The 18,189-nt window shown below is 34.9% G+C and overlaps 1 protein-coding gene across 3 annotated transcripts; it reads right to left on the reverse strand.

The window, feature by feature from the left end:
* LOC105173360 (protein FRA10AC1) lies at nt 2,442-17,873 on the reverse strand. 3 transcript variants are annotated; one of them, XM_020697597.1, is made up of 11 exons: nt 17,663-17,873; nt 17,482-17,549; nt 16,694-16,775; nt 13,081-13,164; nt 11,904-11,943; nt 11,342-11,387; nt 9,171-9,313; nt 8,404-8,471; nt 7,147-7,230; nt 6,977-7,035; nt 2,442-2,833 (listed from the first exon to the last, which is right to left on the reverse strand). In XM_020697597.1, exons 1-11 carry the CDS (start codon nt 17,719-17,721, stop codon nt 2,742-2,744), a joined length of 825 nt encoding a protein of 274 aa, XP_020553256.1. In that variant the 5' UTR covers nt 17,722-17,873; the 3' UTR covers nt 2,442-2,741. The 3 variants fall into 3 exon arrangements, with proteins under 3 accessions (XP_020553256.1, XP_020553255.1, XP_011093369.1); XM_020697596.1 differs by having other exon boundaries at nt 2,455-2,833; nt 6,977-7,041; nt 17,663-17,867; XM_011095067.2 differs by having other exon boundaries at nt 2,471-2,833; nt 6,977-7,041; nt 9,171-9,229; nt 17,663-17,860.

The following is an 18,189-nucleotide window of genomic DNA, read 5'->3' on the forward strand; positions in this document are numbered from 1 at the left end:
CTCGACACCCACAACGACTTGGAACGTTCAAACCATTCCACAGGGAATGGTTTCATGGCTGCTAACCAATGCGCAGCCCAACCCCTTGGATTTATCCGTTTGGTGTAAATGAATTCCCTGTGTGTCCACAGGTCCAAAGTGGATTGCAGGATCCCTTGCTAGTACTTTACAGTCAATTACCATAATTACTCTTGCAACACAAGCATGCACATTCTAGCTCTCCTAGAGTCCCCATCAGTAGGTCTCCTGCTATCATATGGATCACCCATTTAGCAAGGATGTTTTTTGGGCTCTGCTCCTCAGCAAGAACTTTTTTCTTTCTCCTGGAGGGATCAACAGCTCACTCCTCGCTTCTGTGGAACTCTCAATTGTGGAGCACTCCTCCCTTTTCTTGTGTCATTGATCCTTGTCAATGTAATCCTTAATGTAGCTGGCCTGCATGAGCCAATCTGTCCCCTGTCTTTGTTGGTTGACACCTGTTGGTATTTTATCCATATTCCCCGTCATACCTGTAGAAATACTTAGATTTTGAAAGTTAAGGTTCTTTGGCTGCACCTTTAGGCCACTATAAAAGCAAGGAGCCGATTGATAGCCATGAGCATTCGCGCTGGGTTGGTGATGAGTGGGGTGTAGTGCTCGTTCTTTAGATCGAGGGGATCTAACCGTCCTTCGTTATCCCCTTATTCCTACGGGAGGAGGTGCCTTCATTGTCCTCCTTCTGTCGTGGTGGTTGCCTTTCTTTATCAGTTGGGCATTTTCTAAATTCATATACCTTTCTTCCCAGGCGAGTAAGCCATGGAAGTTGGAGGCATGCTTTGTGGCCAATGATTCAAATAGAGGTCCCTTGCGGAACCCTTGTGCAATAGAAATTAATTAACCTCTAGGTGAGTAGTTGGGACTTCCAAGATAGCAGTATTGAAAGGTCTACTTTTCCTCCTGATGTACTCTAAAAAGACTAATTGTCGATTTTGACACTTCTTGCTACTAGAAACTGGTATAGAAAAAGGGAACTAAATTCTGCAACAGAACTTACTGATCCAGCTGGAAGCTTGTCAAATCATTGTTGGGCAGAATCAGTTAGTGTAGTAAGAAATACGCGATTTTTATTACCATTAGTATACCCGTGCAATAGGACAACAATTCCAAACTTACAAATGTGCTCAGATTGTAGTGCCATTGTAAGCAGATAGATGTGAAGGCGCCCTGAAATGAACAGGGAACTCTTCTGTCATGATATCATCGTTAAATGGAATACCGCACTCTAAGAGCGAACCTTTCTTTCTTACCGCTTGGCGGAATTCCATTATTTTTATCATGAGAGAGTATCACCTCTCGAGGTGTTCCTTGGCCGCTACCTCCTTGCTAGCGGGTGCAACGAGTATGTGACAGTACTACTTGAGAACAACAGGAATCTACTCGTTGGTTCCTTGATCACCTGGTGCTCTGGTTTTACCTGCTGGGAAGATTGTCCCCCGCTACTGGCTTGGGACCTCATAGGGTTGAGTTGATGGTCTCTATAATAAACTGTCAAAGCTACTCATAGGATAGTGGGTTGGTTGTAACAGGCAGGACTATCGGGTCAAAAGCTGGAGCATGGGCTTTGAATCCCACTAGTGTGTGTGGTGGAGGTGAAATGGTAGTCTATTGCAATAGTGAAATGGTAGTCTATTGTAGCGGGGAGAAAGTGTTTCCCTCGAATAATCTATTATCACCTCTGTTATTAGAACTTGTCATTTCTTATGTCTAAGCTCAAGTGTTCCCAGACATTCCTAATGATACGTACCGGAGTCCAACAACACCACAACAGTCAAAGAACTTCTACAGTAATCGTAAAATTACCGAGGGCTAACCTACAAAATAGAGGTTAACACCCAATACTTAAGTCAATAAAGTACTGAATACATGAAAGTAAAACTTGAATCAAAGTGAGATTAATGGTTGAAAATAATGTTAAGAGTAACTAAATCGTGTGGAATGCTAAAAGTATTATGAGAATAGCTCAGAAACCAAGAGAGAATGACAGTTGAAGTGTAATAAAAAGTGTTACCAAAATGACTGTATAGAATCCCAATTTATAGACGTCTACAGAGTGATTTGGAGAGTAGTTGAGAAAAAGATGTCATTGTATAGCAGTACGTGTTAGCTAATTAACCAAAAAAAGCTTTAAGATTTGGACTTATTTGGAAAGAGTCATCATCGTTCAAAGATGTCTTGTCAGGTCAAACTAAAAATTTCAAGAATCATTTATTTGCTGATGAAAAAGTTAATTTTGTCCAGGTCTCTTGGAGTTAATCGAAGATCTTTTAATGTAATTTGTCCTAAAGTGTCCTCAACCTATATGATGTCGTCATAGCTGAATTAGGATAATTTCTGTTATGTTAGTAATGATAAGGCAACTTATGGACTTTTTACCTTATTTATGAGCTAGTAGGGCCTGATCTCCTGGGTTGCTTCATGGGGTCCAATTCTTTTTTCCTGGTCTTTGAAGAAAAAATGTGTGAAATAAAACAAGTTGGCCGTCCATGAGAGAGAATTGAAAAGAGAGGAAACGAACATGAGCATTGTCAATCGACGAAGCAAGTGATTTATTTCGAAAGTTGACAATCACAATTGAGTCCATTACTTCGTGTTCACATATCGAAGACCATCAAATATAGAACCATACCAATCACGAGACGACCTCTCAAATATACGTACTTCAACATAAAACCTGACAGGAACTTGAGATGCACCGGACTGTGTCAAGGAAACATTCCCTCAAGAAACTCGTCAAAGTTGTCATTGTTGTCGTCAGTCTTGTTGTGATCAGTGGCTGAAGTCGAAGCCTTATCTCCTGAAACAATAACATGAAATTTTCATACGACAAATGCTAAAAGGAGAAACTCAGAACAGATCCAAAAGAACTGGAATAAGTAGTAAGAAACAGAATGAGAAATGCGGAATAATCTGTCAATGAACAATGACCAGTTCAAAGATCAAGAATTTTCTGTCATGGTACAGTTATGAAAGAAGCTATGTTGCGATGGAACTATTCAACTGTTTAAAACACACATCTAAGTAGGAGTATATGAGAACCAGAGTGCTTAAAGTTCCTCTCATCATAATGTGTAGCTACATATGTAGTTTTACTGCAAAACAAAATCTACTATTAACTATAATTTTATTAGATATGGACTAAAATTGTGGCCAATTATTTAAATTAAACAAAAACCGACTCAAAAATTTAAATTATTCACTATCCAACCATATAATGGCAACGTATCCTCCCTCTCTCCCCACCGAACCATGTTCTGATGCACTTTTAGTAGCATGAGTGATGAAGGCACCCTAGAGGCAGTGGAGACGTTTAGAGATCAGTAGCCCAAATTTCCGGGCTGATGAGAAAAGATATTTTGTTGTTTCCCTTCCGGATATGTTAGAAGATCCAGAAGAATCAATCATTTGGGAGGCATCAATTGTATACTACAAGTAGATATATCCATCAATCAAAACCTCGAGGCGAAGCTTACCAAGTGACATCCTTGATGTGCAGGCAATATACAAAACCTAAACCCATCATGATAGCTATTACCCAAACTCAAACCCACATGAAACCCGAACCTGACTCATATCCATTGAAATAAAATATTTTTGGTATGGATAGTGCCTAGCCCCTAAAATACTCGTGGGCATAGATATCGATATGGATATAATTTAACACCCCAAGAAGTAGATTTATCCATTAATTTGAAATTATTCAATTTGTAAATTTTGATAAATCAATCGATTAGATTTGCTTGATATCCAAAAATTTTCAAAGTTTGTATATATTTTATCAAATAATTTTTTTTACATATTGTATTTCGACAAAATTCGCCCAAGTTTTTTATCTTTATATTCATAGTGTCAACTCCAATTAAATTTTTGATAAATTAATTTGAGTTGATAGTTTAAAAAATGAAAAATTACATACAAAATTAAATTAGTTAAGCTCGAATGATATAGATAAGATTTTGTTTGAATTCAAATCCTAAAAATATTATCAAATAAAAGTTGAATTCAAATTCATATAAATGAAACATTTGGGCCAAAGTTAAAATATTCTTCTAATGGTTAACTTAAAACTTTTCTAAGTGGTTTTTAAATTTTTTCATGTAAATTTAAAATTTGACAAATTTTATTTAATCAAACTTACCATGAAAAATGTAACACAAGATTCAATGGGTAAAACCTAGACAAAACCCAATCATTTTGATTCAATCAGTTGGGTTTGGGTGGAGCTCATAAATAACTATTACGGATATTTACTAATAGGGGTGACAGACGAGTCGAGTCGACTCATGAAAGCTCGATTGTGAGCTCGAGCTCGAGCTCAAGCCTCAGTCCATAAGCTAGCAAGCCGGCTCGTTAGTTTTTTCCTTTTTTTTTAATTTTTTATATATTTTATTTGTTTTTAAAGTTTTTATATGCTTAATTCTATATTCAATATTTTATCAATTTTATAATCAAAATTGACAATATATTATAATTATTATTTAATATTATACATTTTAATTTTAGATAATAATAAACTATATTTATACATTTAATCTTTATACAAAAATAAGTTTAATCAACAATTTAGTAAGTTTTAATATTTTGTAAAAAAATAATTATTTAATATGGCACATAAATTTTATGTTACATTTTAACCTCTATTTGTAATCTCTTATACTTTTTAAAATTGACAAGTCCTAACAATTAACTTTTAATTTTTATATCTCTTTGTGAGTTTTATATTTTAATTAAGTACATAGTATGCAATCTATTTTGTTACTTATAAATTTATGTCAAAATTTAGTGATTCCCATGAATTAATCTAATGTTCATCATCATCAAATAATAATAATAATAATAATGATATTATTAATAATAATAACGATGATGATGATGATGGTTGAACAACTTTAATTACTTTTATTATAATTTTTTATGTATACAATGAGATCGATTACTATTTTGTACTTTGGTTTAAAAAATTCATCTCTTAATATTTTTAGTAAGTTTTAATATTTTTTAAAATATTATTTAATAAAACACATTAATTTTATATTACATTTTATCTCTATTTGTAATCTCTTGTACTTTTTCAAATTGACAACTCCCTAACAATTAATTTATAATTTTTTATATCTATTTGTGAGTTTTATATTTATACCAAGGTATATAGTCTGCAATCTTTTTTATTACTTATAAATTTATGTCAAAATTTGATGATTCCTGTAAATTAATCATACGGATAACAAGAACAACAACAATAATAATAATAACAATGATGATGGTGGTGGTGGTTGAATAATTTTAATTATTTTTATTGTTATTTGTTTATATATAATGATATCAATCACTATTTGTACTTTGGTCTAAAAAATTCATTTCTTAAGTTTCTTTTGTATATAATAAGATCAACAACTTTTAAGAAATAACTTATGTTTAGTTTTTCTATTAATACTAATAACTATACAAAATTATATGCAAGTATTTTGATAATTTGATGTATATACTTTTTCTAAACTTTTACGAATTATATTACTACTAAACTAATTAATGATTAATTTTATAACAATAAATTAAAATATTGCACCATATATTTAATATTTTTTATAATTAATATAGTAATATTTAATATTATTTGTTTATAACATTATTATTTTATTAATAAATATACAATCCAACAATTTATTGAAAAAATAATTCTCCTTTCTCTTTCTTCCTTTCTCACACCTCTACGTTCTCTCTCTCTTTCTTTCTCAGTTCTCAATCTCACTACTATTCTCTTTCTCTTTTTCTTTCTCAAGAGGTAGAGCTCCGCATCCATCGCCGTCGGTTGAAGAATTTCTTCCCGATTTCCGTTGGAAGAGTCTGATGGTGTTTCCCACTCTTATCATTTCTTTCTCATTTCTTCCCACTCTTTTTAGTTTTCTTTCTCCCCAAATTCCCAAATCTAAATCCTAAAAGGCAAAACACTAGCCCCAAACCAACGATTGCAAGCCCCAATCCATCTACCACCGGCAATGAGGAAGGTGATCGTTGTTGTGTCGGCCAAACAAGAAGGTTGAACAGGTTTGCCATTACATCTCATAGTGTTGGTCTCACCATCGGCTTGTGTGTCTGGGCTGTGCCTATGAGTAGAACATGGTTCTTTAGTTTTTGTGGTGTTGTTCTAGTCTTTGGATTTTTCTGTGTTGGTTTGGTTTTTCTAGAACTGAAAACAGCTATGAACTGAGTTGGTATGTGAAGGGGAGACTCTGTAGGGGTGTTTGGTGGGCTCGATAAACAAATTGTTGAGCTCGAGCTCGTCAGATTGAGCTCAAACTCGACAGACCGAGCTCTAGCTCATTATATGTCATTTGAGGTCGAGCTCGAACTCGAGCTCGAGCCAACCAAAAATGGTCGAGCTCAGCTCGAGTCATTTACACCCCTATTTACTAAATACATGTTATTACCCTCCTATCGACAAGCCTACACTGATAGTACATATTAACCTCAAAATCCAATATCCGATCTTAAGATGCCATATTGGCTGATAGGGTCAACTATTTTGACGAATAAAGGAACAAATTCCCAGCTTTCCACAAAGGATGAAGATGCTCCAAAGAAGATACAATACTATTATTGTGCATCTATGTTTTACTTGTCAAAGAACACCACATAGAGGTGTCGTGTATCCCCCCAAAGCTCAAGGGACAAGACTAGTCATATATACTCCTTAGACCTACCATTAATTGCCTCCCCAGTGTAAGTTCAGTAAATTTGAAGATAGTCAACCTTGAGAATCTCAATCCTGTATGATTAAACATATAACTGCATTTTATCTCGTTATACCTTTGATGTTTAATGCCAAAAGCATCTTGACAGTAACATTTCTTTAACTTGCTACTCCAAAGAGTTGTCATTCTTTGCATACAAGTTAATTGTCGAACACTTGTAAGCAGGAGCAAAAAATGCAGCATCATACCTTTTCTCCTCTCTTTGCTTCTACCGTAGTCGACATCTGCATCATCCTCACTTTGAGACCTGTCCCTGAGAAGACGGAATTTATTAAGATTGACAGCAACAATTTGTGTGAAAATCCAATCTCTAGATTTAAGAGAACATCCTTAAACTAAGTTTTGGCTCTATACTCACCTTTTCCTTTGGTGCTTTTCATTTTCTTTTCGTTTCAATTGTTCCTTCTCTTTCTGTTTTTTATAATACAGCTTCGCAGCACATCTATTTCAAGAATCAAGTCAGAATAGAAGTTTTAGAAACAGAAAAGGTCACCAGCAAGGATGACACAACTACTATGACTAAAACATTGTTGTTACACTTGCAGTGACATCATGGCATACAGGACACAAATTTTAGTACCTTATTCCTCCGTTTAAACTATACTTTGACAGCTAACTTCTTTTGTATAAAAACTATATCATATTGAGAATAAAAGGAAAAAGCTGATTAGTGCAGACTGCAGTGTGTTAATTACTCCATACTTTAGGATTCCATTCTTCACAGCAAAATGTTTCGTGAAACTTCCACACATGCTGGTGTGCTGATAGCAGATATACGAATATCGAGTTTCCACAATGCTGATAGCAGATATACAAATATCGAGTTAACTAGCAAATGTAGATCATGATGGATTAAACGTAATGATAGCACAGTAGCAGTCATCTGATGACTGTATCACATGCCAGAATGACCAAATCGACATACCCACACACACTTAGAAATAAAAATAAATTAAAGTACATGCACATATATATATATGTATATATTTTGTGCATTCTCATGAAAATTAATCAGCAAATCAAAACTCTAATTCATTTAATAATTGAGAAGGAAACTTTTTCTACAAATTTAATAGAATATCAAAGTCAGTCCGAAAAGTATGTAATTTCTGCTAATAATTCATCTTGATTCACAGTTGTTCATAATTATTTAGGAATGCATCTCAAGAAAAACTGAAGAATCCCCTTATTTTTGCATTGTATTTAGAAAATCAGCTGTGCAAATAACACACATGATGATAATGAGTGCCATAAGACAGCCAGCATGTTAGCAAAGTGGCGCAAGATCAGGTGCATGACTAACATATAAACGAGGAATATCATGAAGAAACTCAGCAAGTGAACAGGGTGAGAAAATCAGCTGCACAGCAGACACAAAGAATGAATGTCATTAGACCTCCAGCATGTTAACAAAGTACTCAATGTGCACCACATTCTTTTTATTTTCTTTTCAAATCCTAAAAGTCCAGAAATTGATTTAATGAACAAAGTTAATTTGAAAAAAGCTAAGTTTTTTATGATAAAATTAACAGAGCATCAGCATGGTAACTATTGGCCATAAACACTGCAAACTGTCAAAAGCTAACATACAATGACTAAAATGTTACAGATTTACCTCTCACAGGCTACTAGTTTCACCAGAGCCTGTTTATGTTCTCCAGCTTCAAAATAGGAAAAATTTACCTGCATCTCAAGACAGTTAGCAAAGGGAAAGGAAAAATGAAGAGAAAATCATTCCAGGATTGAATAATGATAAAGAATGTCCGATCTTTCTATTGTTGAATATCTTTCTCTTCGTTCACATTGAACATATGAAGTTTCACTACCCTTCACAGTAAGCTGACTAATGAAAATCCGGTGATAACAGTATATAAGAAAGAAGTTACTATATTTGTGAGATATTTATTCAAGTCTTCTAGTTTTGCTAGAATCAGGAAAATGCAGGCACTTCGCAGGCATTTTTAATCAGAAGACATATCCATTATGCTTAACTCTTGCCTCTTTCTTCATTTCTAAATTCCATATCTGGTAGCATGAGATGCTAGCATTTGAAATCTGATGGTTCAGGAGCCTTTTCCAGCAAATTTTCCACTCTCTTACTGTCTAATATTTTTCATCAATTTGAAAGCAAGGATATTAAACCAAAGCATTTACGTGATCCATGTCAGCCGAAGACGAAATATTAACTAATGACTTGCAGAAGTAGATGGCTCCCTCAAAGTTCTGTCTCCAGATATTTTTGAGTGCAAATTTTTTAAGTTGCAGTACTTCAATGAAATTGAGTTCAGACAAATGAAACAGACATAAAACAAAGTGTCATACTTTCATACACACTCATCATTCAAAATAACATTCTAAAGGATAACCTTAGCAGCAACTTGCCTCATAGCTTGACAAATCATCTTTCTCGTTGCAGTGCTTATTACCGCAAACAAACTGTCCTGACAATAAAGAGGTGCAGTCAAGCTTAATTCTTAGGGAATCAAATGGAGAACCAGCAACAAGCATCCGTAGTAGCAGTTGAACTAGCATCCACAAGATGACAAATCAATTTGAGAGCAGATTCTTGTTCAATTTTGTCTTAATTGTTCTGTTACTTTGGTAAATTGGAAGGTGATTAGTAGGGTAAGAAACAGAGAGGTTGAAAAAATTCAAAGTAAAAGGACATCAGCAATTAAAGTATGTACTATGCAGTTGATATAAAAGTTGAAACCACTCAAAGCCGCTGCTTAGCAAATTGGAGTTCAGATAATTCTTGATTAATGTTAAAAAGTGTATGTCAAAAGACTCAAAACCCTAGGCCAGAGCTCTTCATGGTCAAGAGAATATGTTTCTCATTTCAAGACTGCTCATCAGCTCAAGATTAATTTTTTTGTATTTATTATGAAATTTGAAAAGAATAAAAGAGAGTAGTACCTGAAATCTAGAGGCTCATAACAAATACCAGAATAGAGAGTGTTCAAAGAAACTTTCTGGTGTCTTGACAAAAGAAAGGAAAATCATGTGCAGCAAGGGTAGAAAGAAAATAGAGCAATTCCAAGCCATTGGGAATATTAGGTTTCATGGCAATACAATGCAGCAAGTGCTAGCAGTTTGTAAATACTAAATACTTCTTCAGGTATATATAATAAACCATGCGCTGAGCAGCCAATAAGAGACTCAACCTAGCAAAAATAAGAAATGTATTTGAGTTTGTTGCAATCAGTATTAAATAACCAGGCTAGTTACTATTATATTCAATATTACATTGCCTATCCAATAACAGGAAAAAGGAAACTACTTTTTCATCAGATGCAGTGAGTGCAGTGCAGTTTGGAGAAAGAAAAAGGATCAGTGATTGTTTTAACTCCATCTACTGCTCAGTTAAAAATGAGAACCATGTCAAAATATGACTTATCATGCCCAGGGAGAAAAAGGCAAGTGAAGACATAGATCCAGAGACCTGACTTTAACTTAAACCAGTTCTTCCATTTAATGAAGATGATTCCGAAGTGTCATGCCCTAGAAATTCTCTAGTCAAATAAAGGAATAGACCTGAAAACCTTGCTTTTACAGAATAGCTTGCCACAATTTCTTTATAGCTCACTTGACGATAAAATGTACTACTAGAGAATATCAAGAAGTAACAGTCTGGGAAGTCATTTCATTGTTTACAGCTCACTTGATGATGACAAGCAGACCTAGAGAACGTCAAGAAGGATCACTTTGGGGATTCATTTCATCGTCAAGAAATCAAAAAGACAAGTTTTCTCACAAAATTAAGTCAAAGCGAAAAAGGAAATTCAAAAATATTCTTTCACACATTTTTGATAGGCGAGAAAGTTAGTTTTGGATAAATTGAATCTAATAATCAAGTGGTTTATTGAAACTAACATAGTTAATGTACTACATTTTTTTGAAAAATAAAAACAAAAGAGTACATACTGGGAGGCATGTGACAGTCAAAGATAGAACATAATTTGGCTTACCGCTTATGTGATGAGAAACTGACCACCACATGAGATTGGAATTAGAGCATGCAAATACAAATAGCATGATGGATTTACAACATATGATTGTAATATTTTCTTAAAAAAATGATAAATTTCAAGATAATACAACCTATTTAATATTGCATGTTGTTAAAAATTCAATATTCAAGTTTCATCAACTTCCACTGAGATAAGTGCTAATACAATATCTTTTCCTATAAAACTTGACGTTATTTAATTTAGCTTTTAATCCCAGAAATATGATACAATTACACAGCACAATGTTTTGAAACGTCATGTTCAAGCTGTGTACAATATGATTAATATATTCTACAAAAATTGATATGTCTGACACTTTTTAGCAAAAGGAGGTTGCTGAAAATTGAATTCCCAGCACTTCTCCACACCTTTCCTTACAACGAACACAGGCTGGAGAAACATCGAGCTAAAGACATCCTTCATGAATATTTAAATAGGAAAAAAGTTTTCAAAGAAACATTTAACATGCATTTATATGAAAATACTTACATGCATGGTAAAAGAGAAATGCAGAGGAAAAAGGAAATATGAAGGAGTCTGTACCTTTCCCAGATATCACTTCTTTTTCGGTCCTCCATCTGAGACCAATCTACAAAGAGATCAAACTACCTTTAGAGGTTTTGTGCAACCAAGAATTAAACATGTAACAAACTAAAGCTGACTCATTTATTTATAGTCTCATTTGCAAGCCAAAGCGTTGAAGTCTGAAATATATAGATGGAAAGAAGCATTCATGAAATGTCACTTATCTTCCACCAAAGATTAACCAGAAATGGTCTTAAATAATAACTTGATAAATTATAGTATCAAATAGACTTCGTCATATGCATCCTAAACCGAAATTCATGTTCACAGACTTCACTTTTTCCGGCAATATAGCTTATTTATTCCCCACGGGATGAAGTCCTAAACATTTATTCGAAGCCCTCCTATTTTTAATGGAGCACAATAGTTTCTGTTAAGAGTTCAAGTGTCAAGTCCAAATGGTCTCATCTCCCCTCTAAACAGAATTAATTAGAGAAGAAGAAAAGCAATGTCCAATATAGAACACCTGAAACATGTGGAACTGTGACTATAAGATACTATAGCAGGAAAGCCTTCATACCTTGCCAGTCTTATACTGAGACATATCAGCTATGCAGTATCTTCAATGAGTTAAAAGAAACTAATAAATCATTAAAAGTCGCTTCTTGTAAACTGGTATAGGAGCTAATGACTATTTCAGAAGGTACAGAAGAGGAGGCTCAGTAGAGTATTTTATGTGGCACTAATTACGCATCAACATTTGAAGGATACTTGACAATTTTTTCCTCTAATTTACTTCAACAATTAAGCTATCACATGTATTTGCATGCAACGCATCACAACATTGGGGTCCATTTGACCCCAAGAAGAATCAGCCACAACTCAAATCCCTTTTACTAAAAAAGTATCTCAATGCATCTTACTCTTCACCAAATACTCCCTTGATCCACTTTTTGAATTTTTCTTATTGATTTTGCATGCATTTCCAAATTTCAATTTTACCCACAAAATGTGAGGTAAAAGAGTTCTTGATATCCTTGAATGACAGAAAGCCAGTAGTTATAACTTAGAAGTAAAGCTTTTCGTGGACATAGCATTCAATCATGTATGAGTGAGTGCCATACTTTCTTCGTGTATTCTACAAAGTACAATGATTCCTACTGCGTAGTTTATAATGTCCAATATTTTCAAGCATCCTGATATTAGCTTACAGTTAAGAAAGGTGTAATAACACTCCAAATAAATCTCTTGCTCCAAAAATTTGCATGTCAAACATTTACATCCATACTCCACCAGCACTCAAGTATAAGAAACATATGTTCTGCACATAGGAATGCTGAGAAGAACCTCTTCGTCCAAATAAATAAGCATAAATCACATATCTGGAGAAAAGATAGATAAAAATGTTCATATGGCATGTCTTTACTTATTGGTTCATCATAAATGAACTGGTAATCATGTTTTATATACTGCAGTGATGTTGTTTACTTTTCCAAATATTTCAGCCATGTGAATGTGCAAATAAATTAATAACTCACTCAGTGACTCCTCATAATCATAGAAAACACACAGCAACCCAAGAAGATATCCAAATATCTCTAACCGGGATTAAAGGATAAAATTCTTTCTGAGTGCTTGCACCGACTTGCTTCATAACGGCATAATTCATCATAGAGAAGCATTTACTCATAACTACTAATTTCCAAATTCAGCTGAAGGTTTCCAGAAATTCGGTAAAATAACATTGCAAAGGATACTCCTTGAAGAGCTTGTCATAGTAGCGCTTCACCAGTCTTTGCTCCCAAGAAGGATTCATGTCATCTTCATCAGTCCTTATGAACCTTTTGGCAAATTATAAAACAAAAGACTTAGGACAGCATTGGAGCAAATGATTGGAGGTAAGTACATCATAATATAGGCCATCTTCATATGCTACAGGCCATCCAATGTATGCATGTAGATGCGGATTGAGATCATAAAACTAAAAATCTAAATGAGGCTACAATTCTACAGCATTACATAAAAGAATCGGTGAGGATACTCAAATTGGTTTCCTATTCCATATAGAGAGAACAAATTCAATGATTCCATCGAGTCAAAGTTCAAATTTAATCATGAGCATTGATCAGTGCATCTTTCCACAAACAGAATATCAGAAGATGACACGGAGGGGACTCTATGCTGACCGAAGCAATGGTGGCTCCATACGGGATAACAAAACAGGCACTAAATATCTTCAGCCTTTATATTCGGGTTTATGCTCGGAAATAAGCACGTATTAAGAAGAGAGTGCATGTAATTATCCTGAGGCCATACGCTAGTGACCTCCGACTAGAAGGTCACTCACTTGCTGCGAGATTCTCTTTGGGAGAGCAGCACCTCACTCTCAGCTATGCCCAGTGTAGTCAATAGCACGCTGCGCCTCTCGCGCCATGCGCCATGGCATGCGCCTTCTCGCCGTAGCGCGCGCCTAGGTACCATTTCAGCACTGCAAAAACTCGCTTTGCAACTGCATTTTTAACTTTGAAGCAATTTCATGTTCAAAAGGGGAATTTGAGGAAGATGTTTACATCTGAAAAGTGGACTAAGAGTAGGTATGCGAGAGAAGCACAAGGCAAATTAGTAGCAAGTGTCATTTTGATGCCTTCATTTTGGAACCATGTCCTTTACATAATTAAAATTGTTGGACCACTAGTCAAGGTGCTTCGATTGGTAGATGGTGAAAGAAAACCACCAATGGGTTATATTTATGAAGCCATGGACCGAGCCAAGGAAGCTATTGCTGCTTCATTTTCCAACAAGAAGAGAAGTATAAAGATGTGTTTGCATTGGTTGATGCTAAATGGAATGTTCAACTTCATAGGCCTGTGCATGCAGCTGCTTACTACTTGAACCCATAGTTCTTTTATACAAATCCTAATGTAGAACAAGATGAAGAGGTTATGCAAAGTTTATATACTTGCATTTGGAGGGTGGTTCCAACTACTAAATTCCAAGATAAAATTATTAGTGAACTTCCAAAGTACAATAAAGCAGAAGGACTTTTTGGGATATCTTTTGCAATAAGACATAGGACTACAAAAAGCACCAGGTAATGAGAACTATATTTTATAATTTTAATAAAAGTTGATTTTTTAACTATATGCTACTTATATTAAGTTTTTTAATTTTTGAAATGACTAGCTGAATGGTGGTCTCTGCTTTCGGAGGATCACCTCCGAATTTGCAAAATTTTGCAATCAAAATTTTGAGCCTAACCTGCAGTTCATCGGGTTGTGAGCGAAATTGGAGTGTTTTTTAGCATGTATGTATGCTACTATATAGTTTATTTATTGGTATTTGATAGATATAATTTTTATTTAAGTGTTACTAAATTACAAATTTAAATTTATGCAGCTTCATTCTAAGAAAAGAAATAAATTGGAGCAAAAACGCCTCAATGATCTAGTTTTTATCAAGTATAATAAAGCTTTGAGGAGGCAATATGATGCACGTGATACAATAGATCCTATTATTTTGGATGAAATTGATGAGAGTAATAAGTGGTTGTTAGGGAAATTGACTCTTGATAGTGATGAAGAGAATGCTACAGTATTTGAGGATGATGACTTGACTTGGGGTGATGTTGCACGAGCTGCCGGGGTTGATGAAGATGCTTATAGTTTGCGATCTCAATTTACAATAGAACCAAGGGATACATCAAAGGCGTCTTCTTCAAAAGCTAGCAAAAAAGCCTCTTCATCTAAATCTAGTGGACGCCGTCTAAGTCTAATTGATGAAGAAGAAGAGGACGAAAAAGAAAACTTCAATGATTCTGAAGAGGAGGCTGAGTATAGATCTGACGAAAATGGAGATGATAGAAATGAAAGTGAAGAGCCTGAATATTTTCTAGTAGAGTCAGATGATTAGATTTAGGCTTATTTGTTTTTTGATAAACTATTTACTATTTAGAATTTATTTGAACCTTTAGGACTTTTGCTATCCTTCAATGGTTCAACATTGGTCATTTTACTTATATGAAGTTTTGTTATGTTGAATTTGTTGTTTTATATGTTTTATTTAACTCTTTATACATTAATCTAATCAAAATAATACTAATTATATAAATATATAGATTATTTGTTATATTTGCGCCAACCTTCGAAAAGGCGCACGTTGCGCCGTGTGCCATGGCTCCAGGAGCCCTTGGCGCCATTGTGCGCCGTGCGCCACTAACTACTATGGCTATGCCAGCTCGCGGCACGCTTTTCGGGCTCCTGTGCACCCGGACATTGAGCTTATGCACTCCAAGTAAATAGCAACCATCCTTCCAATTATTACTTGTCATTTGTCATTTCATCTAAACCATCCAAGTGGAGAAGTTCTCTCCACGTGCCACGGCATGGAAACTTTGGAAGCTTAAAGAGACTTCCATGCCTCAGCTATACCTATTCAAGATAACAAGTAACCTGTTTGTTAATCATCAAAAGAGCCCCATATATCACCAAATTATGAGGATTGGATGACTTCTGCTTTGGAAGCTAATAATTTGGTGAAAGGAAGCGAAACACATGACCATATTGAGGTAACACTTAGGATAAAAGGTTACTAAAGGCATTAGAACTAAGCCATCAAAAACTTGTAAGAAGCGAAAGCAAGCTGCAAAAACCACACCAGAACCATCAAAGGCCATCTTTTCTTTCGTTTCCTTCTGAAGCTTTCTATACCTTACTAGTGAGCCCACACTATCTATATTCTATCTTACATTACTACCCAGTCCTGATAACATTAGGTTCTACCATTTTACTTACTTTACACTCTATACCAATGATTTCTCTACCTATGAGGATTGTTGACATGTGCATATCTGACTCTTAATGGACTTTTATTGTGTACGCCCTTCACTAAAGTTGTTCACCAAAAGAATTTTGTATCACCATCAAACTCCTTTCTATTTGAATCTTATAACTCAACTCCTGAAGCACAATCATCCGAAGTCTGAACTTCAAGTAATATCCATCAACTTTGACATATGTTTCATTGTTCTACACAACCAACATATGCCAATATCTGTCTCAAGTTATTCTTCTTCTAGAAGGCATTTCCAGCCCAGTTTCCAACCCAAAATCAAAGTTCTGTCATTTAATTGCATTGTGCTTCACATAGATTAGGTGATAATGGCTTTGCAACTTACTCAGCCAAGAAAGAACATGTCAAACTACAAATATGATGCATCAATAGACTGAATTGCAAAAGAATTCAAGGCAGTAAAATTGAAGTTTTTAAATCTCCAAAGTCAGAGCAATACCCTGGTACATCATATGTATGACAAGAACATAATTTCTTGGAAATAAATGTATTAAATCAAATGACGAAGGAAAGTTTCCCTACCGGTATCCTTCTCTGAGGGTGTCTTGGTCAGTTTTAACAGGCAATGTTTCTTGAGCAGATTTATCTTTCCCATAATAACCAACTGCAAACAAACACAGGCATAAAAGAATTGAATTGACCTCCAAAACAGAAACAGAGAAAGGGTATCAAACACAGCTGGCATTTTGAGCTTTCACAAATTAGACTAAGAGGAAATTTAGCTAAACTTATTTGAAACAACTAAGCTCATGAAATATTTTTAGTGCTCATAAGATGATGAGATTTTATTTTAAAAATAAGCTCTTCAAAGTATATGAAAAAAATAAGATTATGAAACTTATATAAATGTTAGTATTTAACAAAAATTACCCAACACTTCACACACTTTACAAGTGCTCAAACCTCTTATAAGATACTTTAAAGAGTGTAAAACCAGACATCCTCTAAGGTTTTTAGTCTATTACGCCATCATCTTTATTGGAGACAAGTAGTGGAAATGCCATGCTAAACCATTCACATTCAACAAACTAATTTTATCTTTTCGGCGCCAAAGGTAATAATGTTTGCCAAAAATAAATATTCAATTTTCCCAAACCCTTCAGAAAATTCCTAGCAGATTTTAAGCAAAAAGAGCCATAAATCAAACCACATTCACATAAATACAATTCATAAAAGCCAAAACGAAAATTAAGCCCATAAACCAAATTCACTGACGCCTTCTAATCATCGTAAAAGTACATACACTCACAAACACCTATCCGTTAGTGTTTATTGGCGCACAAATTCTTGAAACCAAAGAGAAAACTAACCGTAATCATTCAAAAATTTCTTGTGGCGATCGTAGGCGTTGAGGCCTCGTATGTGATCCTGATACTGCCTGTTTGTTCACAAATTGTGAGTCCCAATTTCAGAAAATCAAACTACATAATACAGCTTCATCTATATACATAAGAACTGAAAAGATAAATACTCATAAAAGCGTTTACATACTGTTTTCTTGCTTCTTTGTCAAAAATTGCTTGCTTGAGAGACCCAAATGAACCCATCATCAGTTTCTTTTTCTCCGCAACAATTCGATTAATCAGAAATTAAACAAAATAACGGGACTTGCCGACTTGGAATTTGTTTCAATTCTTCCCCTTAGTTTCTCTACGTGGCCCCTAAACTGTTTCCTATTGCCGATTGGCCCTCCAACTCTAACTTATCCGGATTCGGCCCCTGAACGAACCAAATATGCTTTTCTTGGGCAGGCCCTTTTAAGAAATGCCTCCCATGCATGTAGCACTTCGTCCCACATGTTCAAGAGGTGGCTCCTACCTATATAACACTTTGTCTCAGAATTTTTCTTGACGATAAACTTTGGTACCATTTGTCATGCCTCGGGCCCATGAGCGCATGAGCTTGAGAATTGTCTTCAAAACCACCGTGTACATATTAGAATTTGGTATGAGCAATTCACAAAAGAAAAAGAATATACAATTAATGCACTTGAGTTATTGGCCAAAGACTTATATGAT

The sequence above is a fragment of the Sesamum indicum genome, linkage group LG11 (genome assembly GCF_000512975.1).
Source record: "Sesamum indicum cultivar Zhongzhi No. 13 linkage group LG11, S_indicum_v1.0, whole genome shotgun sequence".
Lineage (NCBI taxonomy): Eukaryota > Viridiplantae > Streptophyta > Magnoliopsida > Lamiales > Pedaliaceae > Sesamum > Sesamum indicum.